At 35.4% G+C, this 21,603-nt stretch overlaps 1 protein-coding gene across 3 annotated transcripts in view; it reads right to left on the reverse strand.

The window, feature by feature from the left end:
* Nucleotides 1-2,018: 2,018 nt before the first annotated feature.
* Nucleotides 2,019-21,603, reverse strand: part of Neto1 (neuropilin and tolloid like 1) — a 153,809-nt gene continuing 134,224 nt past the window's right edge. The window contains exons 9-11 of one of the 3 annotated variants that reach the window (XM_008850660.2): nucleotides 20,739-21,297; nucleotides 19,972-20,046; nucleotides 2,019-2,066 (exon numbers count right to left, since the gene is read on the reverse strand). In XM_008850660.2, coding sequence (XP_008848882.1) covers nucleotides 19,986-20,046; nucleotides 20,739-21,297 — 620 coding nt within the window. In that variant the 3' untranslated portion in view covers nucleotides 2,019-2,066; nucleotides 19,972-19,985. Of the gene's footprint in view, nucleotides 2,067-16,998; nucleotides 18,661-18,721; nucleotides 19,094-19,971; nucleotides 20,047-20,738; nucleotides 21,298-21,603 lie in introns of those variants that run through there. The other 2 variants (XM_008850659.2, XM_008850658.1) reach the window with 2 other exon arrangements.

Here is a 21,603-nt window from a genome sequence, read left to right on the forward strand (position 1 = left end):
GTTGTTGTCTATTCATGCAATGAAGCACTTGTATCAGCAATAAAAATGAATTCACGATATGCAAAGATGCACGGATAAATCATGAAAAGATCTTATCCAGGCAAAAAATGAGGGAGGGGTTGGGTTTAGTGTGATTCTAATTCTATGAAATTTCAAAATGCGAAAAAAATTTCAATCCATTATTAATGCAAGAAAGATCTCTGGGATAATAGAATATTATGAATATTAAATATAGCACTGTGAAAATGAATTCAGGACAAAATGAATTCAGGACAAACGACTATTACCTAACCTTGTAACCACAAAGTTAATCTTATCTTTTGGGATCATTTACACTACAACAGCTTGTTCATGTTGTAAGCAAGCTTACTTGGGCCTTGTGCTCCTTTTGTATCTTAAATATATAGCTTTAATTCCTCATATGCCTTATTTGCCCTTGACCCAGAATAGTATATGCTTGTGTATGTACATATGTATGTTGTGTAAATTGCAAGTGCTACAAACAACAGGTGGAATTAAATTGATGATAACATCTGTTTGTGCTGATGTGTGCTGTCTAGGTCAGTAGGAATGAGAAAGAGTAAGTTCTCTGATGAGACAAATCCTGCTTTTCTCTTCCCCATTTAGTGCTGGATATACTATTTTAATAAAGGGAGGACAAGGTCTTTATTAAGAGCACAGTTCCAGGAAAAATCTGAAGGAACAAGTTTTCAGAACAGTTTGGACCCTCAAAATCTGAAGGAACAAGTTTTTAGAACAGTTTGGACCCTCATTCTTGGTGGAAGTAGATGCTAAGAGTCAGGGTGTCTTTCCTTAGGCATCACCATAATGGGGCTTTGGACTGCTGGTTAGCATTGGCCACATAGATGTTACTTTTATTGAACTTACAAAATTACTTAAAACCTGTGCAATTTAATGTCTTTAAATTTTATTCAATGAAATAAATGGAAATGATGTTATCAATAATAATAGAAGATAAAGTAGACTTTAAGGCAAGAAGCCTTATTACAAATAAACAAGGATATTATATAATGACTAAAGGTCATCCTAACAAAGAAAACACAATTCCAAATTTACATGGCAAAATACCTAGGCTACACAGACATAAAGTAAAAACTTATAAAAATAAGGAAAGAACTATTTCAATAATTGACATTATTAAATACATATTTTTCATGCATTGTGAATTTTGTACCCTTAAGACTTCTTACAAATAAGTTCAAATATTAAATATCTTTCTTAAATATTTCTCACAAACACTTATTCTAGTACCCTGTCTTATTTATATGACTTTGAAATATCTTTTTAAAATTTATTTAATTTAGCCATAAAGTTTATTTAGATTTGTCTGGGGGTTCAGTACAAGCTTGCATTGATAGACTCAGAATATTCCAAGAATGAGCATTCTCGAGGAAGAACCAGCCTTTGCTTGACTCTTGGGACATAACTCTCGAGCTCTAAGAACATTATCCTACTATCAGTGTTTTTGTATACTGAAAGCTCTGGGAGCCCACTCCAACCCATTCTTCTGTCCCAGGCCAAACTGTCCAACTGGATTCTCTCTCCTAGCTTCCTCTGAAACCTGATTTGAGAGATAATAAATTGTGGGTAGAAAGTAAACCCTAAGGACACCCCTGTCTCATGTTAAATACCCCAGGTGAGATGACCCATAAAAACAGTGAGCTAAAATTCCACACATTGTCCTAGCAGAGGTCTTGCTCCATCCTCGTTCTCTGCTCTGTACTCAAAATCAAGTACAAACACCCATGTTTGGATTCCATAAATTACGTATGAATTAAATTTTTATATTTCCAGTTTAACTTTCTACTAGTTCTAGAGAGCATTCACATCTATCTATTCATAATCCCATTTATGCCTGAAAGACAAGAAAATTTAATCTGAGATAGTCCTCTCTTAGCCCATGTATACTGCTGAAACCAAACACCATGCATGGCAAATTCATACAGAAGAATTTTTATTTCTTAAGGTTCTGGCAACTCAGGTACTAGATCAAGGTGCTGGTGTTGATTATCTTGTGAGGATCTCTTGGTTGCATCCTCATGTGACTAAAAAAAAAAAAAGAAAAATCAGGGGCTGAGGCAAAATCTCTAGCCATGAAGTGCTTGTTGAACAAGCATGAGTCTTCAAATTAATCCCCAACAATCATCAAAAAGTCAAGTGTGGGAACTGGAGAAATGGTTCAGTAGTTAAGAGCACTGGGTGCTCTTGCAGAGTACCCAAGTTTGATCCCCAGTACCCACATAGTGGCTAACAACTGACTGTAACTCCAGTTCCAAGGCATTCTATTGACCTCCACGAGCATTGCATGACTCAGGTGCACTTATATTCATTCAGGTAATGCATTCACACAGATAAAATAAAAATAGTATAAAAAAAGAGCAAATGATGTATGAATGTGTCAGCTTACATGGTCAACTTAACAGAAACCACAGACAGAGATTAGATAACCTGGCCTCTTCTTCCATCACAGTGTCCCAAGCAGAGCACCTGAAACTCACTGTTCCCTTTCACAAATACCAGCAACTGCCCTCCTGCTATAATAACATTTTATCTGGAAAAATTCTTAGTTTTTCCACCTTTGATTCCCGGATTAAAAGTCACTTCTGTAACTTGGGCCTTGTACATTGCATTGAATACCCACAGTTGAGTTTGTGATGTTTAAAGGAGTCATTGTGTGAAAAGCAACCAGGTCAATAAATCTCAAGCATTTATAAAGATGTGATCTTAATTTTCCTTTAGAGAATTAGCTGCTTTCTCAATGTCCAATTATTGATAGCATGCAATGAATATATTTACCTTCTTTCATGATTGAATCTACTATTATCATCTATCTATTGTCTTCATCACAGGGAGATAATGGTTGTGAGTATTGACATTCCTTGAATCCCAACATAGATGTCTGTTTCAGTCAGCATATCATAAATATTTATTTGATATATGTAACCATAATTGAAAGATTAAGTGAACACAGTATTTTAAAAATAAATGAGAAAGGTTTTATATCAAAAACTCAAAGTACTGTATTGAAAAATTTTATTATGTGTAATAACATGCATATATAATCCTACATAATACTTTATTTATCATAAATATATAGTATTTAATTGATTATTGTCAGTGGTGATGTAATATTTAATCAGTTGTCTCCAGTGAGCTCAAGTATTTGAACACTTGGTCAGTGGCGATGCTGTTTGGGTAAAGTCATGGCCCTAAGAGGTGTGGCTTTGCTAGAGGAAGGATGTCACTGGGGGCAGACTTTGAGAGTTCATAGCAACGTCCCATTTCCAGTTTCTCTGTTTCTTGCCTGAAGATGTGAGTGCTCTGCTTTCTTCTCTGGCTGCTTCTGCCTCCATGCCACCCTGACATGATGGACCCTTACCCCTCTGGGATCGTAAATTAAACAAGCTCTCCTCTTTTGGTAGGGTGACCGTTCCCTTGGTAACAGTCATGGTGTTTCATCATAGCAACAGAAAAGTAACTAACACACAAGTCAACAGTTAAACTAATAAACACTTGATTTTTTTAAAAGAAGTACCCAAGAAACAGTACGACAAAGAACACAATTGTCAGGAAGCTAAGTAAAATTTCTGTGCACGGAATTACTTGCAATTTTTAATTTTAAAAGTTGTGTATCTTGACTCAAGATTCATTTTCAAGTGCAATCTGTCAAGTCATTTCACAGTGGGAGTCAGGATGAACAGCTACTTCATTCTAAGATTTTTTTGAAAGAATGTGGGTGGGAGAGAACAGAGGCTCTAACAGCAAAACTGAAAATGAAAAATTGAGTTTCTTGTTGCTGGTAACTAGGAAGTTATGTAAGTCTGTCAATATCTTTATTATGCAGAAGGACTGAAAAAGACTCAGTGAATGATAAGAGAAGATAGCCAGGATTAAAATGGAGAAACAAAAACACTACTTTCTGCATGTCCTATTCTGTATGATGGGACATATGAAAGGAAAACAGAGAAGGTCCTAGAAGCCCAAGGACCTGCAGGTGGAGATCAACTCCTAGCTCTCAATATCAAAGGCAGTAGGTGATAAGTTTTTTTCTCCTTAAAATAACTCAGAGAAGATAGAATTAAGGTTAAAAGTTACTTAACAAAACAATGAATTGTTTTTTCCTGCACAAATGAACTTTAGAGAAAGAGGTGGAAGAGGAATGAAGAAAGAAGGATGAGAGGAGGGAGGAAAAGAGAGAGAACTAGAGAAGAGAAGAGAAGAGAAGAGAAGAGAAGAGAAGAGAAGAGGAGAGGAGACAGATGGACAGAGAGACCGAGAGGGACAGAGAGATGGAGAGAGATAGAGAGCTCCAAACTTAGACCTGTGCTTGGAATGTGTTAGTTCATAAATTTTATCATATCATTGACACAAAACCTTATAGGGTAGGTATTTTGAATATTTTATATTTTCTATGCTGACATTAAGATTCAGAAGAGAATAGAAAATTATGATTTTTTAAATTACAAATATTTTACTTCTATATTTCAAATCTTTCACAGGAGAAGCCAAAGAACTTTCTGACTCCTGTGATTTTAAATGTCTTAAATAATTATGAATTCTGGCCATCAAAATCCATCTTTTGAAATAAAGATAATTTTCTGATACCTACTACATTTTATCTATGTCATTTATGTGTTTATTCCCAAATTTACAATGATGGTCCATCATGCTGACCAAGATGATATATTAGACTGCATATGGAATGGGGATTCAGATGTACCATGCGTGGTGCTTCCCTATATAGACCTTAGAGTCTAGTGGCATAATTGTTTTTATAGAAACTATTGATATGTTGGATCAGTACCAGGGATGCTGGCACTATTAATATAGATGACTAGGAGTCTGCTGATGACCAGTAGCCAATGGATACTGTTTCAATCAATATTAAAGAGAAGTAATGAAGGCTGGAGAGCTGGCTCAGCAGCTAATAGCAATGTCTGCTCTTGCAGACAACTTGGGTTTGGTTCCAAGCACCAAACAATGATCAGTAACTCCAGTTCCAGGAGATCTCACACCCTTTTCTGACTTCAGTGTGCATTGTACTCATATAGTGCACTTACAAAAATGCAGGCAAAACACTCATAGACATAAGATAAAAATCAATTCATTTTTCAAAGTTTAAAGAGAAGTAACAAGAATGAATAGGACACATGGACATCAGAGAGTATCAGTTATCACAAGACAAGCCTCCTGAGAAAACAGTAACATCTTTTTCTGAAACAAGTGCTCTGTTCTCTAGGAGTATACATGAAAACTTGGCGTTACCATTTGTACATACGTGAGGCTGAATACACCTCAGTAGAGGTCCCATGCAACATTTGTTTGATTTGGCATCACTTGATGTTGATGATGGCAGCAGATTTAAGATTTGATGTCAGGGAGGCAGAGTGTGTGCTGTTGTCACTGTGAGCTTTTAACTGGGAATCAGATTCACACATTCACTCTGTCGTACTGTGCAGGAAGAGTACACTTAACATTTACCAAAATAAATAGCTCATTTTCATCCTCTTATTTAAAATATTATGCTCGGCCGGGCATAGCGGCACATGCCTTTAATCCCAGCACTCAGGAGGCAGAGGCAGCTGGATCTCTGTGAGTTCAGGGCCTGCCTGGTCTATGTAGTGAGTTCCAGGGCAGCTGGGGCTACAGGGAGACCCTGTCTCAAAAAGACCAAAAAAAATATTATACTCCAAGAGAAAGTCAGTCAAAATTCCAATATGGATAAGGAAGGGACTCGTGAAGCCCCACTACCAGCTGAAGAGGTATTGGAAGTCCTTAGCTGTTGGGAGAGAAAGAACAAGTTTTCTTCAGGGACAGAGCACTGGATTGGTTTCCCATGATCCAATGGATAGCTTTATACAGTCCACAGAAACAATAGACTCTGTGGTTACAAAAAAGAATATATGAAATTGTGAGGCCAATCTGGTGTGTGTGAGAGATTTTGGAGGAGTTGGATGAAGTTGGAAGGGGGATGTAGATTTGAGAAGAGTTGGAGGAGAATGGGGGTGGGTTTGATCAAAATACTGATATGTATGTATGTAATTTTCTACTAAAAAGCCATGCTCAATAGAGTGTGTTTTAATTTCATGGATAAGTATTTATTCATATCAAATAAAACATGTTTATAATCTGTTTTACTCACAGACTGTAACATGGTATATTACTGTTTTATCTCATTATTACAGGTCAAATAACATACTAGTATATACATTAATAGCAATTCAATTCAGTAATAAAATCCAAGCAGTATTATACACAGATGCTCTATCTATCAACAACATAGGCTCATATTATTATAATACACAGAGGGCTGTTAAAATTTATTTGTCAGATGCTGATTCATGGAATCTCATATTCAGAATTTCATTGAGCATCTAATAGTAAGTTTTGTTTTTAAAGATCTCTTTTGCCTTTTTTTTTGTAACAACACTGGCCATAGTACTATTGTTTTATATGTTCAAGTTGTGTAACTTACACAAAATTTGTGTTATCACTTGATGTCTCTGAGACCTTATATTTATGATTTGTAATATAACCATCTGAAGAGAAATGAGTAAATTTTGTAGGGGACTCGCATGTGTTTATGTGTGTACGTGCAATTGAGTGTATGTGTGTTTGTGTATGCATGAGTTTGTGTGTATATATGTCGGTATGTATTTGTATGTGTGTGTGTGTGTGTGTGTGTGTGTGTGTGTGTGTGTGTGTATGTGAATTTACGTAAGGAAGATCTGTCTTTATCAAATGACAGAGAGGCAACATCTTGTTATCTGAGATCCTGGTGAGAACAAGTGAATTCTGTCTTTTGGAGTTGAGGTACTCTTCCTCTCATGGCGGGGATGGAAGAATTCAAGTCCCTAACCAACCCCTTCTCTTCTATCTTTGAATCATTTTATTGGTGTTTCTTTGTAGAACTCTGACTCAGACAGACTTTCTGGTATCATAAACTTTCTTAGGGAAAACAGTAGGCTACTTTTGTAATTCTTCTAATGTACTAATGTAGTTATTTGAAGTGAATTGAGTAATGACTTTTGGCATTGCCCCATTTCAGGTTTTCAATAAGTGAAGACATCACTTTGACGGAAAATGAACTAATGGTTAGAAGCTCATTACTGAATCTTTGATCACTGACTCTAAGATTCTTTAATACTCAGTTTACATATCTGTAAGCTGTAGACTAAGGTCTTTCTTTAGAAGTAGAGGCAGGATAAAGTTAAACAGTATGTGCCTAAGAATCTTCTTCACAATGTCTTACTTTTTGGTAAACTGCCATTTTTCTCCAAGACTACACACACACTCTCTCTCAGACTGGAAATTTCAGGTATTCGTTGGGGAAAAGCTAAGGTTATGTGTTGTTTGTCTCTGTAAGGGACTATAGAGCCACTAGGACTCCAGGTCACTTAATATTCTAACTGGTCAAGGATAATGGGAGTGTCCACATAAAGAAATGGCAGTAAAAGAGTCTTGTTCCAAAAGAATTTTGCTGTTATTTTGTTCTTGCTTTGAAATAAACTCCTGAAATAAATATTTTCTTGAAGTCTTTAGAAGCATCCTTTGAGAAACTGATCAGAAGACTGAGCTTACTATTTACTATTTACACAGAATTTCATCAAGAAAATGTAATGGCATCTGAAAAAAGTTGCTACCTTATTGATTCTATTGAACTTGGTAAACCTCTAGGAGAATATGAAACTCTAAAAATTTTTTAAAATTTCCTTTCAAGTCTGTCACAAATAGATGAAAGATTGAAGATTATCTTCATTTTAAAAAGAAATAGAAAAAAATAAAATTATATGCTTAGAATGTTTTACAGCTGTTTCAATCCTGGATATGTCATACAAACAATTGTTTTTAAGTACCACTTATGTATATTTCAGACTCTGAAGGCTCTGTTCAATATTTCTGTCAGTAACCCATCAAAGTCTAATCATCCTTGAATATGAGTCATTTCGACAGTGTAGATTTTTTATATGCCCCCTCTACTTGCTAGCTTGATTCTCTTAATACATTAGCATTCAGTTTGCCTAGTCATGACTCAATTATTACAGAACAGCTTTCCACTCAATCAAACAGTATTTATATTTTTTATATTTATATTTTAGAAATTGTGCTGCATTCTAAGGATACAAAAATGAAGGTCCACATGGCCTTTAATTCTCCTCACCATATCCTGACAATAAACCACAGCCATATCAGGAATCACATGGACCACGTTATTAGATTTGTGATTGCTCCCCCTCACGCTGCTCTGACTTTAGGGATTATACTCAACCAGGCAGACAGAGACTAGTAAGAATAAAACCACACCATTATCTACTCTGCTGCAGCCATCTGATCACTTCCCATTTTATGGAAAAGAAAATAATTTTAAAGCAATGTTTGATCCCCATGTGTCTTTGTCTCCATCTCCTTGCCTAGTTCTCCTACCACAGTCACTTTCACCCTGCTCCTATCACCTTGTCTTCTTTGCACATGTGTGAAGATGACTTCTTTTCTTAGGAAATCCCTTTCCTTAGATAGTCACACCCTCTGTGTTCCTTTTAAACACTTTGTTCCAACTTTACACCATCAGGTTATGTCTCTCTAAATTATGTACCTTATTTTTTAATGACATAGTCATTAAAAATGACTAGTCACAACATGACATCTGATTTATCATTATTGTTATTAATTCATTCATTATTCAACTTCTTTCAAGAAGATTACACAGGATAAAATCAATTATTTTCTGTGATATGAACAGCTTTATGCACATACAGTATGTGGTAGATATTTATTGAATGTGTAACTGTTTTTCTATTATACATTTTTTGATAAACAAGCAATGTTGAAATAAGTGCAGGGAGAAACCAGAAGAACGTGCAGCTTCATCACTGAAGTTCTTGGATTCATAGAAAGCTTCACTGTTGGAAACTCCTTGGTAAAATGGAAAGAGGCAGACCCTTCCATAGACTTACACAAATCACATATCTTAGTTACCGGCAATTCACACTGGTGAGTAGATGATACAAGGGAAGCATGTGGGAGCAAGTGATTCCAACCTCTTCTCTCAGTGATTGTTATTGCTGAATTAGGATCACCCTGACAGTGATTTCTGGTAGGTGCTGCCAATGTATGCATGCACAGTACCACTTACACAAGATGAAATACTTCAGGTATGAAACATATCACTTCTGTTTAGAGACTCACCAGCTGACACTGGCATTTCTTCTTTGCAGATCTTATACTATAATTCTATAAAATATGAGTGCACTTGCAATAAATAATCTATATGGACCAGATATATCACACTAAACCTAACTCACAGGTAAGGATTCTGTCAGAAATTGTTATAAGTATGTTTACAAAGAAAAAATACCGTGGCTTTTCTTTGGTTTCTCACCTGTTTCTCTAGCCTGGCCAGGGTGGGAGTCAGGAGCTAACTCTTGGCTTCTCACTCATTTTGACCAATGGATGGGAAAACAATGAGAAGCAGTAAGGCCAGAGTTTAGATACATATCCACATTTCTTAGTTTCTACAAGTAACTTTCATTTAAAAATTAGTGTCCAGTAGGAACCTACTGGAACCATTAAAAAATGGCCTATAGACACTGCTCTGGTCTAGTAAAATTTCAGTTTTTCCTGGGATAACTAATCAACGATAGAGCTTAAAAAGTTTAAAATATATAACCCCAATTTTTCACAGGAATCAATCTTAAATCTTACCACTTAGTGATAAGCATTTTAATATATTTAGAGTCAACTACCATCAAACTTTTATCTTACTCAAACAGACAACTGGATGTGGTTGATAGAACTGAGTGATTTCACCTCCATCTCTTTGAAATTGTGATTCTTCAGAGCCTGAGATTATATAGGAAAAATATTAACTTTCCTAGCTTGATCAGATGAAACTATAGCTTCTTACAATCTAGTTTATTTTATGCAGAGATATTCTCAATATTTCTAAAAGATTCTTATAGAACACTGTGCATCTAATTCCTATTTTTGTAAGTATATAAAATTGCTAACTCTTAAGGCACAAAAGGAAAACACAACTTAGTTTTCAAAATATTAACACTGAGTATCAGATGTGCATCGACACATTTACCATAAGTAGTTATTATTAAATGTTATGTTGTATGATGCACAGTTCCAAGTAGTTTAAAAGTATTTTGCTACTTCTCATGAACAACTTATGAGATCATAATTATCAGCTGTTCTTTAGAAATGGGAAATTGAAGCCTGAAATTTGACAATGCTTCAAAGTTCAGGGGCCCCCAAAACTTAAACTCTATGCCTTGGAGAGTTCTTATCAGTGGGTTCTAGAGATCCCTTTTAACATTATAGGCTATTGACATTGTTGTTGGTTTTACTCCATAACTTGAAGGTAACACCCTATTGCTGAAGACAGTATATATTTGAGTCATTTGACATGGAGAAATCTAGCTGGTACTTACCTGGATTATTCATCATCCCTATTGGATAGATGTCAAAGTGCTGGAAGGTTCTATGCATGTTATCAGTGAAGAAAAGCAATCAACAGTCTTATCCAGCTGTAAACCCTGCAAGCTACAATAGTGATTGGCCTGGCAAGTATGCCCACTGGTCCACTAGTGACACAAATGTTATAGGAGTAACCAAGCACTCTTTGATTGGATTTAAAGCCCACTCCACAAAAGTAGAACTCATGCCTGGCATTGCTAACTACAACAAAAAAAAAAAGGAAATTGGGTGGCTAGATCACAGGTCCTAATCCCTTAATTTCTATTATTTTGCTAAGTGGGCATAATGAAATGTGCCTCCCCCAAAGGTTTAATCTTTATTCCTGTAGATTAGTGCATTTACCAATTTTCATCAGAGTTGTTTCTTTTTGCAATAGATGGTGATTACTGCAGGGACTCACAACTCACAACAAATGTAGAGAGAATAAGAGACTGGAATGTTTAGCTCTAAATAGGACATTTATATCACACAGCCTTTCCAATAAGACTCAGAAGTCATCAAGAAAGACAGGGCCAAAAGATTGTAAAAGCCAGAGATAATGGACATCTGCAGGAAAAGAATACTTTCAAGACATGACAGGGCAGTTACACATGAATTCACGGTGGTTATGACTGCATGCACAGGATTTACACAAGATGAAGTTAGCCAAGATTTCAGAATGGTTGGATATGGGGCTCATGAGGCCACAACCTAGCTGAGGAGCTATGGGTAACTGGTGGGTGTTGGGGGAGGTAATGTCATTTTCTTCAGCGACATGGCCTCTGAGAGACTACTCATGCTCCAGTAGATGGTCCCAAACTCATGTACATACAGGCAGCTGTAAGTGGACTCAGTGGGTTTGTATAAAGAGCACATAAGGGGCTAGAGAGATGGCTCACCGGTTAAGATCACTCTCTGCTCTTGCAGAGGACCCGGGTTCAATTCCTGGCACTCACGTGGTGGCTACGAACTGTCCTCAGTTCCAGAGGAATCTGAAGCCCTCGTCTGACCTCCACAACATTGCATGACACGGATGCACTCACATACATGTAGGCAATACACTCATACACATAAAATAAAAATAATAAATAATTTTTTAATAAAAGAACACATGAAGCTGGGAGGCAAAAGTAGCGGAGGGACAGGGGAGAAATCATAGGGGAGAGACATGGGGGGTAGATTTGATCAAAACACATTACATGAATGTATGAAATTTTCAAGCAATAAACAATTACCATTAATAAAACAACCAATTTTGGTACACATACATGAATTAGGAAGTTTATTTAAACAAATTATATAAGAAATACCAATTAGGAAGTTGGCCCTTTTCCGTGGGAATGCTGGTTCAATGTAAATGATTTGTTCTTAAAAGTTTACATGAGAATTAATTTACGTGTGGGAAAATTGAGTACTCATTATGAACATATGTACTGGAGCATTATAAAACTTATTTTTTCATGGTATACAATTAATATTCTAGAAATACTTTTTTTCAAAACTTCATTTTAGTCTGAAGTTTAGCTAGGAAAAAATTTCATAAATTAAACACAAGTGTATCAGGAAAGAATTTTTAAATGCCCTCAGCAAGTGGGGCAAAGATCAAATAAATCCATCATAGTCCTGTGGTCTATAAAGCGGAAAACACATTGAATATGTCAGTTGAGCTATGGAATCCATTAAACATTCTGAATGGAAAAAGCAAGGTACGGATCTAACATAGAGTTAGTAAAACGTCAATGCCCCCTGCCTTTCATAGACTTGAGAGAATGAGAGAAAAATTGTCCTTTAGAACCTGTAAACTCAATTGGAGGGATGCACCAGAGTGTTCTAAGGCAGATACTCACTCCGAAGCTCATGCTGCAGAGTGACCAAGAGGCTCGATAGAAGCTGGAGCACAGCTGGATCAAAGTGAACAGGAAGCAAGCAAGCAAGCAAGCAAGCAGATAAACAGTAGAAGCAACTAGAAACAGTCCTCGATATTCTTCAGTCCCTTCTCTACTCTGCTGCCCTGTGTCTAAAGATCCGAGCTACCAGCTCTCTGGGAGTCATCTGATCCTAGCCAGGGCAGCTAAGAAAGGAAACGAATGTTAGAGTCCTAGGTTTCAAGGTGAGGTGTGACTGTGACTGCATGGCATAATCCTTTAAAAAGTTGTGCCTGTAGACAAGAGACTACAGAATGAGACTTTGGTCTGCTGTACAAAAAGTATACAACTCGCCAAGATTACAGAGGCAGGACACACAATTGTTTTTGGTCAGAAATACCTATTCACACAAATATGAAAGTATGATATAGAAGAAATGCTTTTCCCACTCTGGAAATCAAACTTGTAAAACACGGAGGAAATGCCATAACCGTATCATTGCCTATGATCTCTTGTTGCTTATTCATTCAGGTGTTGGTAGCTGTTGTGGACACTTTCTTCAATAGCTTTAGCCTTCTCTGTGTTATTTACAGGCGAAAGAAAGAGGCTTGCAAGAATGTTCTGATGAACACGTATAGCAAGAAGTGCTACTATGACTTGGAGTATTGGAAAAATATTTCACTGTACTGTACCACATTTTTTTTTTGTCTTTTTGAGACAGGGTCTCCCTGTAGCCCAGTTGTCCTGGAACTCACTGTGTAGACCAGGCTGGCCTTGAACTCACAGAGATCTGCCTGCCTCTGCCTCCCTAGTGCTGGGATTAAAGGTGTGCACCACCACAGTTTTATATCAAAACTATACCTAGGAGACTGCACTTACCTTCCCACCTATCTATTTGACTATAAATTTGAGAAACACATTTCTGTGATTGAAAACAAGATTCCCCTTTCTGTGTTTCTTTCTGTGTGCCCATGTGATAACCAAGGTTTGGGGGATTACTTAGGAGCTCTGTCATTCACTGTTGCTCATTAATATAAACAGCACTTCCATAAGATGATGCAAGGCAAAAACCCTCTGGGGAAGTGACATCTAGATGAAGTTAGACTCAGTGGCTTCTGGAGCTCATGTGTCTTACTCTTGAAAAATGAAGCTAGAAGCTCATCTTCATGACTGTCCTTTATATATATTTGCTCCATGTCGATTATAAAATGAAGTTTACACATTATTTAGGAAAACTGATTTATTTTATAATGTATCATAGAGTATTAAAATATATTCCAGGGCAAAATAATTTGATCCTCAGATGCTCTCATGTAAAAAGAAGGTTTTATAATATATATATTGCAGATGAGGAAAGAAACTATGTAGAATGGAAAGTATGTAGTATGGACATGAACATCTCTCAATGGAGTGTACTAGGCTGGCTATTAACAGAGTTTTATTTGTACATTGATGAAAAATTTCTTATGGTTAGTCAGTTTGGTTTCAGAACTGAACTTATCACTTATATGCAGTCTTGAAAAAGTCATTAAAATGCTTCAGTTTCCTCATCTGTACAATGGGTAGCAACAATAGCAACAACAAATAGTATTAGCAGTACCTGTGTTCATAGAATCACTAATGTGACCCAAAACAGATTACATGTGATACAGAATGAATGGTCTTTGTCAGTGACATTTGACATACTTTCAGAGTAACCATAACATTGGAAATACCATATTGTAGAAAAATAAATATGAAAGCAAAGTACACCCCTGCTCTTGTAACAATCCATCCATTATTATTTAATGTCTTATTTCTCCACTGTTGTTTTGAATCTACCATATCCCATCTGTATTCAACTTAGTAAACATACTGTCTGCGGAATCTTCAATTCACAATTTCTCAACAAACATTAAGATTATCTCTGTTGAGTAAAAGGCAAACTCCTCTGAATAAGCATCTAATATGCTCAGAAACCACAGTATCAACCCCAACCTACCCTTAAAACTGTATTTTCCATGACCCTTCATCTATTCCTACATTCATCCAACTGAAATAAAACCATCCAATTATCTGCCATCATCACACTAGACATATCCGTTTCCCAGTACCTCTACTAGATACTTGTCTTGTTCAAGATCTGCTTAGAAAGCCTACTCTTCAAGAGCTCTTCTGATCCTCCTAGAAAAAATAAGTCCTCATATTTCTGCTTCTTATTTATTGGTTACAAAACAACATCTGTATTGTATTTACTTGAAAATCAAATATGATTTATATTCCATAGAATATGGGCTAGGAGCCAAGGTAGTCTAATTAGGTTTTCAAGGGGAATAACATGGTAAAAATGTGAGCAGACATTTCTTCTGTGATTCCTCTAAGCACCAATTCATCAATTTCCAGCATTTATGATTTTCTCCAAAGTACTAAGGAATGTGGATTGCACAAACTCAAAAAATACCCAGTCATACTAATACAAAAATCAACTCAAGGGAGAGTAAATAAAGAGTACAAATTTTATAACAAGATACGAAAGGAATTTTTTTATTTAAAATAAGGTACACATCATAATTTCTGATCAACTTCAGTTTTTTTCTGGGTCTGTGATTAGTAACAGAGCATCCTGAAACACTTTTTTGAAAAATGAACAACTAAAGTGGCATGCCTTTGTATTTGGAGAGAGGGCTCAGGATTGGGAAAGAATTTGCTGACTGCACAATTATTCAGGGGAGAAATCTGCCTGCATGATCACACTGGACTAGAAGTAAGGAACTTTTCTAAATTCCACAAGTAAATGACAGAAGTACATTGAAGGTTGCGTTTATTTATTGTTTCCTGCCATGAGGAATTGAAGGCATGTTAAGACAACAGTTACCTTTTTAAGAAAACACTAGGAAAGACAGAATGTGATACTGCAAGGAAAAATTGTGAATTGTTATTTGTTTGCCTTTGTCACTGATTTACTTGACTAACATAATTTAGTTTAACAATTTTTAGTAAATCCAAATTCATTAACAAAACTAACCATAATCATTATAATTTAACAAGGTGCTTTGAATTATTGAACTGGGTTACTGATAAAAACACAGATTTGGTTGTTTTACCCATACATTTTTCTATCTCTTCCAGTCTTTAAAGGAGACATGGGAGATACTAACTAAACAGATAAGAGGGTAGCAATTAACTCAAGATCCATTTATCTGATTCCTTGATCTGTTTAATGACTTCTTAGCTCCATATATCCCATCACATTTTGATAAGCAAACGTGATTTAATGGAGAGTATGTGTTGCAAATAAACTTTCTGTTCATTAGACAAAGAAGAAATGCACTGTTTAAATAATATTAATTTAGGAAACAAAAAGTTTAAAGGATTCATTTATTGAAATTCCTTTCCAGAAGTGGGACCTACTATCGTTAATTTTAATGATTGAAATATGCAAAATTCATGAAAATAAGTTATCATTTATTCCCTCATCAAACCACCAATGCATTATTTGCTGTTATATTAATAAAGGTGATGGAAATCAGGGTCACATTATTCTCTTTATTGTGATATTTTGAAATCAGGGAAAACCCATTCATAGACTAAAATAAAATATGCAAAACTGTAATGTGAGGAAACCTGACTTCTTCTGGGAAAAAATATAAAAGAAGCTGATGCGGGAACTCGGAGGAAGAGTCACATAATATAATGTCAAAGACCAAGCTTCAAACACTAGGAGTCAGGACTTTTGAAATCATTTTGATGCTGTGAAATATTTTAACAGGACAGAAATGATGTAAAAGAGCCAGCATCTTCATGACAGGGTGGCTTTTCATTAAAGACCTAGAACATCGATATCCAATTACATTTATGTATGGGAAGATCAAATCTCATGTGTCTTTTACAAAATGATGCATAAAATTGACATGTGTGTAAAACCAAGTACAGAAAAATTGTCAGGACACCAACCTTGAATTAAGGAACCACAGTGCTCATGAACAGAAGAGCAAAGCTTAACTCAGGGCTCTGCAGGTACAGCACATAAACATGAGAGGCTACCAAGATTCTGAAATGAATCAAGTATGAAATCAGAATGAGCAATTTCACTAGATTTACAGAATGGACTTACTTCCTGCACTGTTGGAGAAAATATCTTAATGAAATAATATAGCTCTTAGGTTAGCATATTTGAATGCACTGTATGAATGAAAGGTTTTTCTTGTTATATTTTTTTTTTGCCAGTTTTAAACCTCTCCTTTGTATTACCAGCATCACCCACCTCTGAAGGCTGGACAAAGGTTGATACTCAAGTAGTAAAGTCTAATGTGGCCAATTAATAGCAATTTATGATACATTGATATGTTTCCATGTTGGCTTTTAAATAGGCACCTGTAGGGAGCTCCCCAAAATACCATGTAGTGTTGCATCCTTGCATCCCAAGCCTGAGTACACAACATTCTTACTAAGGACAGTGACCATTCTTACTAAGGACAGACACCAGGGCTCTGTGCAGCTCCATCAGCAAATTTCTCTTGGATTAGTCAGTGCCTACAGATTAGTCAGTGCCTACAGATTAATTACCATCAGCCTTGAGAAAAACTAGTCTTCATTTGAAATATATATATATATATATATATATATATAATGTTTTCCATGTAGTTATCATGTATCAAATATATGTGAGCCATTTGTCCTTATCATTGCACATAATTCAATGTGGTGTCAAACAGAAGTATCCATTAAGTGAATATGTGGTAAAATGCATCTTAAGCAGAAAACAAGCAGATCAGTAGCTTTTTGTATACCTGGAAAAACGGGGAAACCTTGACATCCTAAAAATTGCTACATGACAGATGAATGGGGATCCATTCACTCAGTTTGTCTTCTTGTCTTCCTTGTTATAAATAAAACAAGTCTTGACATATATATCATGTTTTTAAGGTTATTCATTCAAAGGAGACAATGCCTTGTGAGAATTCCTAAAGAGATGAAATAATGTGAAATACAGCTAATTAAAAAAATATGGATAATCATTTAAAAATAGTCTTTGGGATCCAACTTTGAATTAATGGGCATAACATTAAGTATGGTAATAAATAAATAAGCTAGCCAAATAAGAGTGGTTTATATAAATATGTATCATTAAAATGAAAAAATATTATTCATCGTGTCAGAACAATAATTTGTTGTTGCTACTTCAATATGTAAGAGAATGACTTCCTATCAGGGATGTATGATGATGGTTATCCATTTGGAGTTTTTAGCTGCAGGCTAAAATTGTAGACCATATTTCTTTGCTACTGAGGTTCAGGACTATTTATTCTTGAGAATTCAGTTATTTTGATGATGCAAGCAGATCAACAGCAATTATATTTTTTAAAGTTAATTTTCTGAGAACACACATTCAATATTTTTAAACTATCTGCTCAATATTTGTGGAGTGCCTATACCATTCAACAGACCTTCTTTGCATTATATGGATTTTAATCTTACTGTATGAAACTCGGGACTATTAAACTTCCAGGTACCATATGTGTGTTTAGTTAAAGAGTAAGTCTAAATGGTGTAGTTTAGTCATAAAATAGTTTGTGATTTTGAAGCACTTACAAAGACTCTTCTAAAAGGAGAGCCTATTCATAATATGTTAGAAATAAAAAATTTGGGGAAGTATGTTTCAATATTAAAGAACACCCTGAACATCCTGTAATATACCAGGTGGGAAGAGTTGATACAAATAAATCATGTGCTCATGTATCTCGAGTTTTTCCTCATTCCAAAAGAAGAAAACATTCCTCTTAACTCAAATTAGGAAATTATCATACACTTTATATATATTTATATAAAAGTTACAATTAGCAAGCATATAACACAAAGAAATGGAAGAGTAACAGCAATATTTGAGAATGCATGCTTTTTACAATGTGTCTAATAAAGAGGGCATTTTTCCAACCCAAGTATCCAGTACTGACATGCAGGGTATTTTCTCAAACTGTCAATTCACTCATATTGCTAAGTGCTTAATCAAACAAATTCTATTGTAGAGTGTGAATGGTAAAATACCGGATTTCAAAAAAAAAAAAAAAATTCTAAACTCGGTATCTTCCCTTGACATGAAACAAAAAGGAAATCAGGGGGACATAGAAAAGACCAAAAATGCAAAATAAAGAGGGAGGGATTTGTCTTATTGCAATCTAGTTTTTACTCATTACATTTTACTGCATTTAATCATAATAAAATAACAGGTGTTTATAGTCCATTGAACCTCTAGCTGGTGTTTCCATGATCCACATTTCGACTTTTCACTGCAGCATGTTCAAAATCACCCAGGAACGCACTATTCTCAAGCAGTCTATATAATGGAAACAATGTACATGTAACACAAGGTTCACCCAAAGTTGTGATTTCTTTTTTTTTCTCACAGATCACACATGGTACAATTATGTAACAAAGACATAAACAACATAGAAACAAAAGTGAACTGACAGTAAAAATAAAGCTGGGGTATTGATAGTCTTAATCAGGAACTAATTTCTTCTTCAAGTTTCCGTAAATCTCAGAATGTATTTAAAACCTAAGGAGCACTTGGTGATCAGCAACCAAATTACGAAATGGACACATCATTGTGCAGCAGCAGGGATGTCTTGCCGAAAGGAATAACATATGTCTGTAACTCTTAAGTTTGGATAAAGGCAGTGGAATGGATTTAGAAATAGGTCCACTTTTCACAATTCACTATAGAATTTTCTTTTCACAGTCCCCATGTTTGTATAAATAGTTCTTCTCTGAAAATAAAACACAGTTAAGACATTTTCTCCCAGTGAAAAAAATGAATACAAAATACTAACTTATTAAAGTAATCTAGAGCATGAAATCATTCTCTTAATTCAAGAACATTTGATAGGCTTGAAGATTTTTGATATTAACTGTGAAGCAAATTTAATTGTAAATGAATTAGACTGATATAAACATAGACTATCAAGTGAAAATGTAAAGCCCCTGAGATATCTTGTGACATTTGTGGACAATGAAGTTTACAGGGTCTTTATGTTGTCATGCATCCAAATTTTATTTCATAAAATTTGATCCACATGCTTCATTTAATTTTAATGACAGAAACTACTTACTCATGCAAAAATAAGACAGCATAACATTGTATGAGAACCAAAAAATACTTTGTGCTTCAGTTTAAATAAAATGTAGTCTAATTTTATCAGTAACTGTCACTTATATATATATATACAATTACAGTTATACTAATAATGAATATTGTTTTCCTTTATTTGGTACAACCTGGGTTTCTTGTGCTACCCCTGGGAAGAGAGTACACTGCTCTTCATAACTTTGTTTTAAAATGTGTTAATTTTAAATGCTTTTAATTAATGTGTTAATTTTTCCTCCATGAAAATCCCTTGTAATTATATTGAAGAACCTGCTTGATTGAAGAATATTAAAATTTATTTTGAAGCTATGAACCCTAAGAATGATTGCTCCATTAGCACTGTATCCACAATATTTCTAAAGATGAAATGGCATGAAACTCATATCCTAAGAAATAATGAATAAATATCACATTTCCTGAAGAACTACAAGACAATAGCAACAAAACAGAACAAAACAAAATACAACAAAGTAGGAGAAAGAGCCGAGGGCTTTTGCTTACCTGGAATTTCCGATTTAGACCCTAGTTGTGTTGTATTCAGATTCATGTTTGCTTAGAGACCCAATGAGGCAGAACCTGGAATGTTATGGCTATTTCATTCAACAAAGTAATATTTGCCCAAGATATAAATATATATAGACGTAGTTACTTAAGAAGCATACCTAAAATTTATAAAATCATGGTAATACCTGTATCCAATCAGCATGCAAAACATATTAAATCAACTTAAGTATTTTACAATTCATCAATACAGTATGGAAATCTATGTAGTAAGGTAAAGTCTAGTAAGCATGAAAAATACAACCTAAGTCGACTTGATACTGAAATTTCAAAAATAGAACGTTACTAAATTTTAATCTTGTTCAAAGATTTCTATGCATTTTAGGATTATCAGCATATATAATACAGATAATATTACATATATATGTCTAAAAGTAAACAAACAAAATGTTTCTACTAATTTTTGCTATATTCAAATGTAAATTTTCATTGTTTTAGCATTCCATGTTATAAAACATGGAATATATATATAAAACATTTCTGTTCTGTGTGTGCATGTGTGTTCACACCCACACACATTCCATGCACATATATGGGATTTAAAATGGGCAGCCTAAAACTAAAAGGAAAGAAGGAAAACGTGGAGTCTGTGGCTTAAACTTTTACTTGAAGGGGGAAATGAATATGAAGATAGACTAGAACACAATGATGTGCGAACATTTTGGTCTTCAGTTACGGTTGTCATAAAACAATCTATGGATACTGACCGCTGGACGGATTTTTCATGTCGGGACAGCCTGTGGCTCGTGGTGGGCACCTCCTCGATCTCATCGATGTCACAGGCATCTGCGGCATCTTGTGAGTAGTTGTGTTTCATGACAAGAATGTTCCTTCTGTTCACAGGTGGGATGAGGGGCTTGACTGGCTGCGTGGGCATCTCTGCCAAGATGGAAGCGTCCCTTGTGCTGAGGTTACTGCGACTGCCTTTTGCGCTGGACAGTTGTGATCCACAGTGATGGTCGTGAATGCATTTGGAAGATGACCTCCGCAGTTTATGGTAATTTTCAAAGTCATCTGCCACATCTGCAAAGTCAGCTGTAGCTCCGGTCCCTCTGAGAGTGCATAACTCATAGTGAGGAGGTTCAAACACCTCCTGGAAAACGGTCTGGTCAAAGTCTGATTTCCTTTGGACGTATTTTTTACGAGGCTGTTTGATCTGTACAATGACAGAAATGATAATAAGGATGATCACAATGCAGGAAGTCACGCCAATGACTGTCCCACTGGTGTTGGTCAGCTGATCCAGCAGGCTGGTTTTCCTCTTTTCTGTAGGTAGGAGAGAGTGAAAACAACAGACAGACAAGAGGAGAAACAACCCACCACGAGTTAATATCACCGTCAAAATGCCGATTCAAAACTTTCAAATGAAATAGACTGAACACAGAATTTTCACAGAAGTAAGCATAGCACAAGACAATGCTTCAAAATAAAAATTCTCTATTTTCACAAAGGCTCTATTTTCAAGCCTTAAAAATAACCCTTGTATAATCTTTTACTCATTATAAACTCTATAAGACATAAAATTAAATGAGGTTTTAACGTTTAAAAAAGATCTCCACTTCGTTGTTAAAA

This window comes from Nannospalax galili, unplaced genomic scaffold (assembly GCF_000622305.1).
Source record: "Nannospalax galili isolate Female #2095 unplaced genomic scaffold, S.galili_v1.0 scaffold243, whole genome shotgun sequence".
Taxonomy (NCBI): Eukaryota; Metazoa; Chordata; class Mammalia; order Rodentia; family Spalacidae; genus Nannospalax; species Nannospalax galili.